The following is an 11,601-nucleotide window of genomic DNA, read 5'->3' as shown; positions in this document are numbered from 1 at the left end:
ATAAAGTGGAAAAACTTATATTGGAAGATGGTCGAGTGAAGGTAAAATCTATAGCACAAGTAACCAATCTCTCTATTGGTACCGTACATGATATTATCCATGACCATCTTAATATGTCAAAAGTAAGTGCAAGATGGGTTCCGCGAATGCTGACTCGGCTTCAAAAAGACATGCGTGTAGCTTGTTGTTCCGATTTTATTGACCTGTGCGAAGAAAATCCTGATGAGGTGCTGCAAAGAATAGTTACTGGAGATGAAACCTGGGTTCATCATTATGACCCAGAGAGTAAACAAGAGTCCATGCAGTGGCACATTAAGGGTTCAGCTCATCCCAAGAAGTTCAAGGTCATCCCTTCAGCTGGCAAGGTCATGGCCACGATATTTTGGGATTGTGAAGGAGTATTACTGATCGATTATAAAGAAAAAGGTGTAAATATCACAGGACAGTACTACGCTAACATTCTACGTCAATTAAAGGATGCAATCAAAGAAAAGAGGCGAGGAAAGTTAACCAAAGGTGTTATGCTTCTGCATGACAACGCCCCCGTCCATACTGCTCATATTGCCAAGGCAGCTATTGTTGAATGTGGGTTTGAAACTGTTACTCACCCACCGTATAGTCCGGACTTAGCCCCCAGCGACTTCTTTTTGTTCCCCAATCTTAAAAAGGATCTGCGTGGAAATAAATTTTCCGATGATGAAGCATTGAAGGCGGCAGTGGAGGAGCATTTTTACACCAAAGATAAAAAATATTTTTATGCAGGATTAAAAAAAATAATTGATCGATCTTTTAAGTGTATGAACATAGGGGGGGAGTACATTGAAAAATAAAAATATCAAACTTTTCGTACTTGTTTGTTTTCATTCTCATACCGAGAATATTTTGAATACCCCTCGTACATCAGGGATTCGAGTATAATTTATTCAAGTACAATTTTTTGTAAGTTCGATGTATTAGAGAAATGAATATATATATATATATATACACAATTTAACCTTATTGTCTCTCTAAAAAATCTGATTTCATTAATTTTGAAATGTAATTATTTAGTATATTTCTGCAGCAAACCTATACTAACATAACTATTTACTTAAGTGAAAAGAAGCAATAAACATTTTGTACATACTAATAAGTAAAAGTACAGTAAAAGAATTTAATTTCTGGCCTATTTCGTACCTTGTCACAGTGAAAATCAATATTAAAGTCGCTACAGACCTCATACCACCTCATACTATTGCCACTGTGAAAAGGTACAAAAAGGGTGGGAAATTAAATTCTTTGACTGTACCTAGGTAAAAACTTTAACATAAAATAGGTAATAGTGCTTCATTTGTTAAATTTGATAATAAATAAGACGATAAAAAGTATAATTCATGTTTACTTTGATGTTTAAGGGCTGATAGATATTTATTGTATTAGTAAATCCTGGATCTAAGTTAGAGGACGCAATAAAACACAAATGATTTATTGAAATGTTAATTTATTACATGATAAATTGTTATTTTATTAAAACATAATATACAACAGTAACTAAGGATTATTCATAGTTCGAAAACTTTGAAAATAAAATCAGTCTTGTTAAAATGGCCAACTATGATGTAGTCTGTAGACGTTAGTGGAAATCCTTAGAAGGGCATTCACAAATAATGATAAAAAAATAAAATAGCGTTGGCTAACAATCGCAAAACAAAAATGCACACAAAAAATTCCATTCAAAATCCAAGGATGAAATTGGTACTTAAAATTAAGATTTATCCCATGCGAGGAAGAGAACCGATTTATCAATTTGTTTCCGCATATCACAGACATTTTGCATTCCAAAGCTTCCACTGGTCGTTTTGGCATTTGTTGGAATAAAAAAAACTTTAACTAAAATAACGGAAATATCAACAGAACTTCGTAACGGTATCGAACAATATATTAATTTATTTTTATTCTAGCTACATGGGAAGGCACGAATTAGTTTAGGAATTCGGTAACAAACATTTAAAATGAGAAAAGTAGTAGTCGTTTTTATGTCCTACTGAATACAAAATTGTTATCCTTCATAAAAAATATTTGAGGCTAAACATTTTACAGTTTGGTCCTGTTAACAGCGGTTTATCTACATTGTAAAAATTAACTATATTTTCTCTATATCATTGTATTACATAATTATTGTATTAGACCATATTACGTTATTTCAGATCTCATGATTTTCCAATACTACCAGATTCGTAAGATAGAGTCAATAATGATAAAGTATGTAAATTACATAGCTCCGTGCACATCACGATTGCAATACGAGCAATCTTTAAAGAGGGTCAATTTCGTCAGACATCAAAACATGTCTTCGAAACGACCAAATAATACATATCGTATAAAGCAAATTCTGCTCATCGAGGCATAGTTTCACATCAATACCGGCAGTATTTCGTCAGCTACCCAATAGCCCGAGCAGAAAGAGCACAACCGGAGTCTTAAAAACGAAAGTCGCTCGCAGGGCAGACTACTCAAAACGCAAAGCTTATCACACCCGGCTACTACTAAAGACTAGATCACGGACGTGAGTCCGGCGTGGAACACACGACACCGCTCGCGCGTTTCACTTCACATAAAGTATATTTTTTTATTCCGTAGACTGAAATGACAGTTAATAGTATGAAATGACATTTCATGTTCATACTATTAACTGTCATTTCAGTCTACGGAATAAAAAAACAGACTTTAGCCTCCTCGACTCCGCGTGTTCCGCGCTAGACGGCGAGGCGCTTGACGCCGCACTCGATGCAGAACTTGGCGGCGTCGACGGGGAAGCGGCTGCCGCACTCGTGGCAGAAGCGCGACAGCCGCTGCGGCGCCTTGTGCAGCGACACCTCCGAGCTGCTCGAGCTCAGGTCGGCGCGCGGCCGCCATGAGTCGCGCCGCGACGACGCATGATGGGAGCTTACACGCTTCTCTGAAATACACGCAGGAACTTCTATTTAGTATTCCTTCCTTGGTGTAGTGTTTAGTGTGTTAGCAAAGAGAATTGATTGTAAATTGTACTGTATCTTTCGTGTTAGTTAGTTATGTGGACATATTTCGCATGAAGTTTAGCGAAATGCAACTGTTTAAGACTACTATTGATTCGAACACACGGACAAGCTACACACCACACACACACACACAAGCACAGGGCGGACACGCCATACATCAAAAACCATTTGCGTTTATTTGTGTGCACGGCACGTCTGTACACCCGTCATTGTGTATGGGTCGGTAAGTCGCTTTACTGAGAGTACGCTAGAAGTCCGCCAGATTCATGTCGCGGGGCGAGGTAATGCGAGTCGGGGCGGGGCGGTGCGTGGCCGTTCTGTATGATAATACTATTACTTATTCAGTGCTACAACATGAACGCGATGTAAGTGCCTCAATTTACTATTTTTACAGGTCCTTGAATTTATTTTGTACTTTTATGAACTGTGTTAATTCCCTAACGATAATCTAATGAAGTTCACATTTTTCAGAACGAATGCCTTACCATGGACTTGGTTTTCGACTTCTTTGTACGGCGTATGCTCCGGAGGCGGTATGGGCTCGTCCAGCTCCGCCGAACGCTCCATCGCTAAGAACTCCTCGCTGGAGACGGATCGTATTTCGTCTTTCGCACTCCCGCTGGAGTCCGAGCCCGCGGGTATTCGCTCCAATGACGACGGACCGTTTAACTCCTTCGGGCATACCGTTAGTTTCGAAGGAGATATTCTATTTAAGCTAAAAAACAGACATGGTGTAAATGAAATGGTACAAACAAAATCTGTTTTTCAAGCTGTTTCTTTAAGATTACCTTGATCAACATGAAAATGCATGCTATTAGATACTTAAGTATTAACTTCGTTTCGACAGGCGGATGTTTTTCGTCACAAAAGAACTACAGTACCTGACTAACCTGCTATAAGCCGAGTCGTTGCTAGATTTCCCATTAGGCGTGTAGTTCCCGTTGGAATTGCTCTCAGATTTCCCACTTTTCCGCTGCGTTTTACTCCGCGATTCCTTTTCCGTCCCGTTGTGTACATGTGCATTGTAATTGACGATATCTTTGTTCGATTGGTTAATTTGGTTCTTCTCGAATTCGTAGAACTTGTCGAACTCTTTCAAGGATTGCATAATGTCTTGTTCGAGTTGGTCGGATTTGTGCCGCGTGTTCCCGCTTTCCGTTTTCGAGACCTTCTTGTGAATGGAGTCGAGGAGGGAAGTGGAACGTTTGACGGAGGATGGGAAGAGGTTTTCGCTCACGATATTGTTACTGCTAAAATTAAAAGGCTTGTTGGTAACTGGGGTGAGACTGAGACCGTTACTATTGGGGTTTACTTGTTTAGGGGTGGAGCTAACACTACTAAAAGCTGAAGTCCTATTGCTACCGTTGAGCTCTGACTGCCTCACAACCCTAGTGGTAGAACTACAAGTTCTTTTATTTTCAGATTTCCTTTTATGAATTTCTTCGTCAAAAGTAGTCATGAATTCTTCGAGGTCAAACTCCTCGAAGACAGACTCCTCATCCCTAGCTAACGTTTTAGACGCGATGCTTTCTTCCAAAGAAGACATAATTTTGTCGTATTGGGCACTTAAATTGTCTACCGGGGCGGCAGCCAGTTTATTAATGTCAGTGTTGTTGTTGACTTTGTCTTTTTCCGCTTTCATTTGTGAATCAATATTACCGTTTAATTCATAATTATGAATATGTATTTTGCTGAAAGAATCAAATTTAGAAGGCAAGTTTTCTGTGGTAAGAAGGGACTCCATACTACTGATAATGTCGGGATTGTTTAGGATTGTGTTTACATTAATGGGCAAGTTATCATTTTCATTAATAAGCCTGGGATCGATGTAATTACTGTCGGTCATGGACGAATTATCGTCAGCAAGGATTGCATCAAGGTTTACGAATTTTTTCTTTTCTTCTTCATCTCTCTTTATTTTGTCAAGTTTTACAGGCTGTTTTATAGTAGTTCGCGTGAAGCTATGGTACATAGAGGTTGCAATCTTCGGGATTTTATCTTTTGGTTTTGGAGTACTATAATTAGATGTGGTGTAGCTTGAGAATGATCTATTAAGGCTGCTGTTGCGGTTGAAGTTGGTTTTGTCTGTCATGCTAATATTTTCTTTACTCGATTTAGTAAAGGTTGTGTTCAGTTTTTGACTAGACTTTTTATCATTTCTGTTAAGTCTAAAAGAGCTACATCTACCCCCGAAACTGCTAGTGTTAGTGTTATTATCGTTGTTCGTGCTTCCAAAAGATTTCATTCTTTGCAGGGTAGGAGTTTTTTGGTATGTTTTGTTAAGAGTGTCTTTTATCATTTTGGAATTTTCAGTGCGAAGTTGTGATAATGGAGCTTTGTCCCTGGCAGGACGGAGGATGGGAAGAGTGCGGGTGAGGTCTTTGGAAGAGTTATGCATCTTTTTAGGCATATCGGTATCTGAAGATAGGAGCTCTTTCATTTGCCTAGCGGCTGATACAAATGGGTCGTAACCGTCGTCCAGTCTGAAATAAAATTATTACACTCCTAGTAAAAAATATTCGCAAATGACTACTAGCCAACCTGAAATAGAAATAATGATTTTTTACGAGGAAGGGTAGGAATTGGATTTTAAAACTTAACCTTGCGCTTTCTATCCTTGGCAACTTTAATGGCGGCGCCTCAGTCGATATAGATTGATCGTCGCTATCACGAACGTTCTCTGCAACTATGAAGGTTCTGTTGTCTGCTTCGCCTCGACTTTGCTCACGTAGTAGGATATATTTTCTATTAGATTTAAAGATCTTTTGCATTCTTTTCTTTGTGCAAGCTAGTTTGGGTTCTGGTTTATTCGTCACCGTTATGGAAGGCAATTTTAACGTAGAATCCTCATCGTCGCTACTGTTTTTTATATTTTGCTGCTGTTCATAATGTTTTAAACCATAAACTGTGATATGTTCCATGTCGGAAACATCTTGGCTTTCTTTTTTATCAGTTTGTCGGTCAGTTTGTTTTGTAGAATTTCTAATGGTATCACTGGCTCTTTGTAACAATTGTTTCAAATCAAGTTTTAAGTCGTCAAAAGTGTCAGAAGAAAATTGTTTCTTTTGGTCTGTATCGTCTGCATTGTCCAAATTTTTATCGTTTAGTGTTTCCAGTGAAGCAGTTCTTGGTGTATGTAAATTGTCGATATGTTTTTCCAAATCGAGCTCCATCTGATTTTGGGAATTTATCATTTCATCGGTTAAATGCATAAACTCATCTAAATCTCCTGGATTTTCTGTGAATTTTGTGTATGTATCGCCACTCCCATGCCTGCGTCCGGATTGATTATTTTCAGCACTATTCTCTTCTTCATATTTAGTTTCACCAGAGTTGTCTAAATTATCGCCACTGGCATCATATTCAAAGCTATCTTCAAAATTGTCACCAGACATTTCTTTTCCGTTGTCACCATCCTCTAAAACTTTTAATGAATCAATCGGTTCTGATTTAGAAAGAAAGTTAGCTGAGATCTGATTGTCACTTTCATCTTTTTCCACTTTGCATGTATCGTTTGAAATTTCTGTCGTATAATTATCAGATGTAATTGTTGTAGCTTGAGCGTTATACGAGCAATTAATAGTTGAATTTTTATACAGGAGTTCTACTGTGCTATCGGATATATTGTCTTTTGTTTTCCGGGCACTGACTAGTACATTTTCAACCAGCGATATTCTATTTTTATTATTACAGCTTTGAGGCTTGACATCTCCATTTTCGTGGATAACACATGGAACACAAATAAGTTCTGTGTTGATGCCGACTGTTTGACAAAATTTAGTAGTTCCCGCAGAATGTATAGTAACACAGTCATCTAAACTATCAACGCTCATGCTATTCTCTTTAGGTAGTGATACTGTATCCCTCCTTGTTTTGTTTTTAGTATTTTTTTCTTTTTTTCTATCTTTCTCCGTTATTTCCGTGGACTTTAAAACAGTGGGTTTAGCTTTAGCGTTAGGTTTTCTTACAGGTTTCTGTGTTACTTTTGAAGGCTCTGATTTTTCAATAGGTTCAGCCATTTCATCTTTAGGTTTTACATTCTTGTTAACGACTCTCTTCAGGACCGGTATTTGTCTCTTTTCTTTCAGTTTTTTCTTCTCTTCTTCATTTTCCTCGGCAGCTTTCGCTTGTCGTTCATTATATTTATTTGCAATTTCTTCCAGCTTCTTTAATTGCTGCTCTTTTTTAATATTTCGAGGTTGTTTAATTTTATCTTGCGGCTTTTTCGGATTAGGGTCGGTGATTTCTTGTTGGATGTTAGGAAGATTGGGTTCTTTGGAGGTTCTATGGAAGGGGAAAGGAAGGTAGTATAGATTGTGATTTAACTTAGCGAACAAACAAGGAGACAGGAACGAAAATGTGCAAAAAAACATCGAAACAAAAACAACCACCGCTTCCTTTCCCCTTATTTGCTAACTAATAAACTAAAACAAACAAAATGCCCCTTAAAATTATAGGACTCACCTTGAGCTGCTAAGATCTCTTGCTAATCTAGCTTGCCGCGCTTTAACGTTGGCATCGCCTGAAGATTTATTTTGAGAGTTTCTAGGGTTTCTAATAACTGGCACGTGCGGGGACGGTTCATCATTACAATCATTGCTCGACATGGATTCTGTAATGAACAAATATATATTATCAGAAGTTATTCTACGTTTGATATGATTTGAAATATCAGTGATGTGATGTTATTCGAATGGACACCTCGAAAAAAAACACTGAATTAATACGTGCGAGTAGTGATTTGTGATACTTTACTCGATGATTCATCGGGTATGTCGCATATCGGTCGGGAAGGAAATATAGATTACGTTGTAGAAATTCGATGAATCGGTCAATCAATAATAGTATTAGTAAAAGATATAGTAGACCTGAAGCCCTGGCGCGCCGTCCGTCGCCGTAGTCGCGCGACGACTCCACGGACGCCGAGCGGCTCTGGGACGACTTGTCGCGGCTCTGAGAAGATCTGGGAATACGATTACATCGTTACTTAGTGCCTCATGCACACACATGGTTTAGCAATAATAATCAAAGATACTATTCGTATTTATATGTCTGTTGGCTGTTGTTTGGAGTCCGACTCTTTCATTTTGCAACTATCGAAAATGGTGCTTTTGTGGAGCAGCCAAATGTTCTGTACATCATATGCTGATAAAACATTAACCGTTGTTTGAAAAGACGATAAAAGGAGTAGCTTTGTGAAAATAAAAAAAATGTTTTGCAGACCCAATGTTGAGCGTTTCACGCAGCCACGTGCAAGCGTTATTACGCAGTATTGGCGCAGCCGGTAGGATTATCAAAGTTCACGTAAATCTTAAGGAAAGCCCAAAAGCTTAAACAACGAACCGTCTGCCTCTCACAAGCGGCGCCTTGTACTGTGTGCGAGCATTAAGCCTCTGCTTCGCGTCGGTGACGTGCGGCGGCTGCACGGGCGCGGCGGGGAGGATCTTGGCCTTGTCGGCGCACCACTCCACGTGCCGCTCGAAGGCGCGCACGCCGAACGCGCGGCTGCAGTGCGGGCACTTCTGCAGGTCGGCTGCCGGCTGAAACGATCACATACCACTGATTTAAACTTTCACGATTTTTACACATTATTAAATTATACAACGGGACCTAATCGCGTATCTAAGTTTTAAGATTTACCTCCGACGTTTCGAGGACGGCGTTGTCCCCGTGGTCTCGGAGAAGATTAAGAGTCTTCTCCGAGACCACGGGGACAACGCCGTCCTCGAAACGTCGGAGGTAAATCTTAAAACTTAGATACGCGATTAAGTCCCGTTGTATAATTTAATTACGATCACATACGTTGATCACTAACACAACACTGAACGTTTGAATGCCACGCCTGGCGTGTGCGGTGCGTCATCGTGAACCTTGTCGCATGAAAGTTCATATTTGGCTGAAGCTAAGCGCTTTAGTTGACTCCTTTGGTTAAGGTTAAGCATAACAAAAACCAACTTTTTGCCAATGGCGGCGCTTTAACCATAGTACCTACATGGGTAGCCCAGAGCCAATTAGGCTTGCTTTTTCTTCAAAACCACTGAAATAGGTAAGCCGGTGGAAACAAAATTTCCATGGACGATTTGGACGCCCCGCCACTGCTTCACCTTCATGTTAAGAGGTTTAATATATGATCTTTGGAAAGGCTCAAAAGGACGTAAACAATATAGAACCAGGATATATGGGATTCCAAAAATAAAGAAACTCCGTTGACGGCCTCTAAGCAGACATAACTAAGCTAATTTCAATAATAATGCGCGTGTTATTTTAAATTTAAATATTATTCATAACAATTTACGAGCGATTCTCTTTAATAGCCGCAGCCGTTCATTCAAATATGTAAATTATGGCAGTTACACTATGTGGAATATTAATTTCGTTCGAGGTTGTTTTTACTAGCTTACTTTACTTGGTACACAATACCTACCTACATTAGAAATGGTAATGAGTTGTTATAATTAACATCACAGTATGGCAGCAGCATATGACCGTCGGTACGCAGTTCGTTGTGTCAAGTTATCAAGTCTTGCAACATATGCTTAATACAATACTGCAATATGTGACATGACAAAGCTTAATATATCTGACAGTTCTGTCTCTCCGCTGAGTTATTGTGCAATAGTGTTGAGCGAAAAATCGTCTTTTACGTTTTACGTATATTCCATCAACAAATAGTTTTAGAAAGATTTCTAAAGCTGTATTTTGTACGAAAGTAATTGTTAATGATTGCCGAAGATCCAAAGTTTAAGAACTTTACAAGATCGATGACTCATTAATGCTACATAAATAAAAAGCGCAATTTCAATGAAGCGAACATGAGTTTATTTTGCAATAGGTGACTGTTCATTTGAGTCAGTATAACAGTACCTAAGTTTTTTTGGTAGGTACAGCGTCGTCGAATATCTATTGAAATGGTTTTTTTCTCGACATCAATCTCGGTCTTCGGATCGTCATTCAATCTGACCTGTCCGTTAGCCTGTCAGTTTTTGCGAAGTATTCATTTGTTTTGAGATTGGCATTAAAATATGATATTGTGTTATTGTTTCAACATAACGAACTTAAATAGCAGTCTAGAATAAATTGATGTTTAATTTTTATTTAGACACTGTTACAAAGTAATATTTTCTTTTCTTTGATAATTACCATGCACCGCGTCTTAAAATGCTACATTTTATTGTACATACTAACAAATTGTCAAGAATATTGTTTTAACAAATGAAGACGTGGTAGCTTTGCCATGCCCTGACTTGACATACCTAATGACGAGTCAAATATAAAGCTTATATGTAAGTCTGTAAATATATAACTAACAATCTATGGGCAAACTGGTCTGAAATGAAGAATTTTATTATTATTATTAAATATGCCACCTGGTACAATGACCGCAAACTTAATAGCCTAACATCGAAAGTACTTCAAACGAACTATACTCATGGACTAATTTAGAGGAACGCAAAAAAAAAATTTAATTACTAATTTTGAAATTACTTTAGGCAGGCGTGGCTCACTCCGCAATTTCGTCGTGTCGCTACAATTACCTACAAGTACATCCGTCCCACACCAATTTTGGTGTCTAGCCATAGTAGTTGCCGCGCACCGCTACGGACCGGACGCCTGCTCGCGCTTGCGCCACCTAGCGGTCATATCTGTCGTAATAGACGCGTTTTGTTAAAGAGTGAATCTTCTGTACCTAGTACTATTATTTATTCTGTGCTTTAGGTTCCTTTTTTTTGCGTTCCTCTAAATCTGTCCATGAGTATATTATAAAATACCTTCATGATAGTAGTCCTGATAGACTGCGGCTTTGGCTTCGGCGCCGCTTTGGCAGTGTTCGGCGGACTCTTTTCCAAGAACGGACTGTTCTCGGGCAACCCAAAGTTCTTTGGCAAGTACTGCTCCAAATCCGTACCTGGAATTACCATTACAAGATAAATAGGTTGTCGATTTGAAAATACTGTTCATATTCCATTATATCATTCAGTTTATTAATAGAAGGGATGACGCATTCCTATTATAAGGTCTAGACACAGATTAATTCGCATTCGTACAAATCACAATCTTAGACAAAAGCATGCTGTTCTACTGAAACTCACACATTTGTGCAACAAACATTTTATGTTATGCGAAAATGAAATGACGAAATGCGATGTTTGCAAATATTTTGCTTACATTTTAGCTCGGTGCGAGTGTCAGCGATTATCATATCACGGTAAAATGTACACTGAGACTATAATTAACTGACTTCAGAACCAAGATGTGATGAAACCTACTGTAAGAATAAGAACTCTTCTAGTCTAGATCCGCTCAAGCGAGATCTACTTATCAAATATCAATTCCCAAAGAGGCCATACACAACTACACCTACAGCCTTTAAAACTACCTACTACAAACTTTTTCAAATTGTCAAAATTCAACGACTTGTGGACATGGGCACTTTTTTTTTCACCGGCCTTAAAGTCATCATGAGTCGATAGCAACTTAGCAAGCGGTCATTGAACATGTCTAATGGATGCGGTCTCAGTGAGAATCTTTAACTGATGTTTATCAAAGTCGTATTTAATTGATGTACCTAAATTTAAATGTCATA

At 38.6% G+C, this 11,601-nt stretch overlaps 1 protein-coding gene across 6 annotated transcripts in view; it reads right to left on the bottom strand.

The window, feature by feature from the left end:
* Positions 1-2,719: 2,719 nt before the first annotated feature.
* LOC134654016 (putative uncharacterized protein DDB_G0282133) overlaps positions 2,720-11,601 on the bottom strand; it is a 43,263-nt gene continuing 34,381 nt past the window's right edge. For 4 of the 6 annotated variants that reach the window (XM_063509399.1, XM_063509395.1, XM_063509398.1 and 1 more), the window contains 7 exons: positions 10,787-10,923; positions 8,361-8,557; positions 7,886-7,980; positions 7,482-7,629; positions 3,899-5,500; positions 3,503-3,732; positions 2,720-2,938 (listed from right to left, as the gene is read on the bottom strand). In XM_063509399.1, the coding sequence (XP_063365469.1) occupies positions 2,736-2,938; positions 3,503-3,732; positions 3,899-5,500; positions 7,482-7,629; positions 7,886-7,980; positions 8,361-8,557; positions 10,787-10,923 (2,612 nt within the window). In that variant the 3' untranslated portion in view covers positions 2,720-2,735. The remainder of the gene's footprint in view (positions 2,939-3,502; positions 3,733-3,898; positions 5,501-7,481; positions 7,630-7,885; positions 7,981-8,360; positions 8,558-10,786; positions 10,924-11,601) is intronic. The other 2 variants (XM_063509400.1, XM_063509396.1) reach the window with 2 other exon arrangements.

This window comes from Cydia amplana, chromosome 14, assembly GCF_948474715.1.
Source record: "Cydia amplana chromosome 14, ilCydAmpl1.1, whole genome shotgun sequence".
NCBI lineage: Eukaryota > Metazoa > Arthropoda > Insecta > Lepidoptera > Tortricidae > Cydia > Cydia amplana.
The sequence above is the reverse complement of the archived record's forward strand: the minus strand, read 5'-3'. Positions and strand labels throughout refer to the sequence as shown.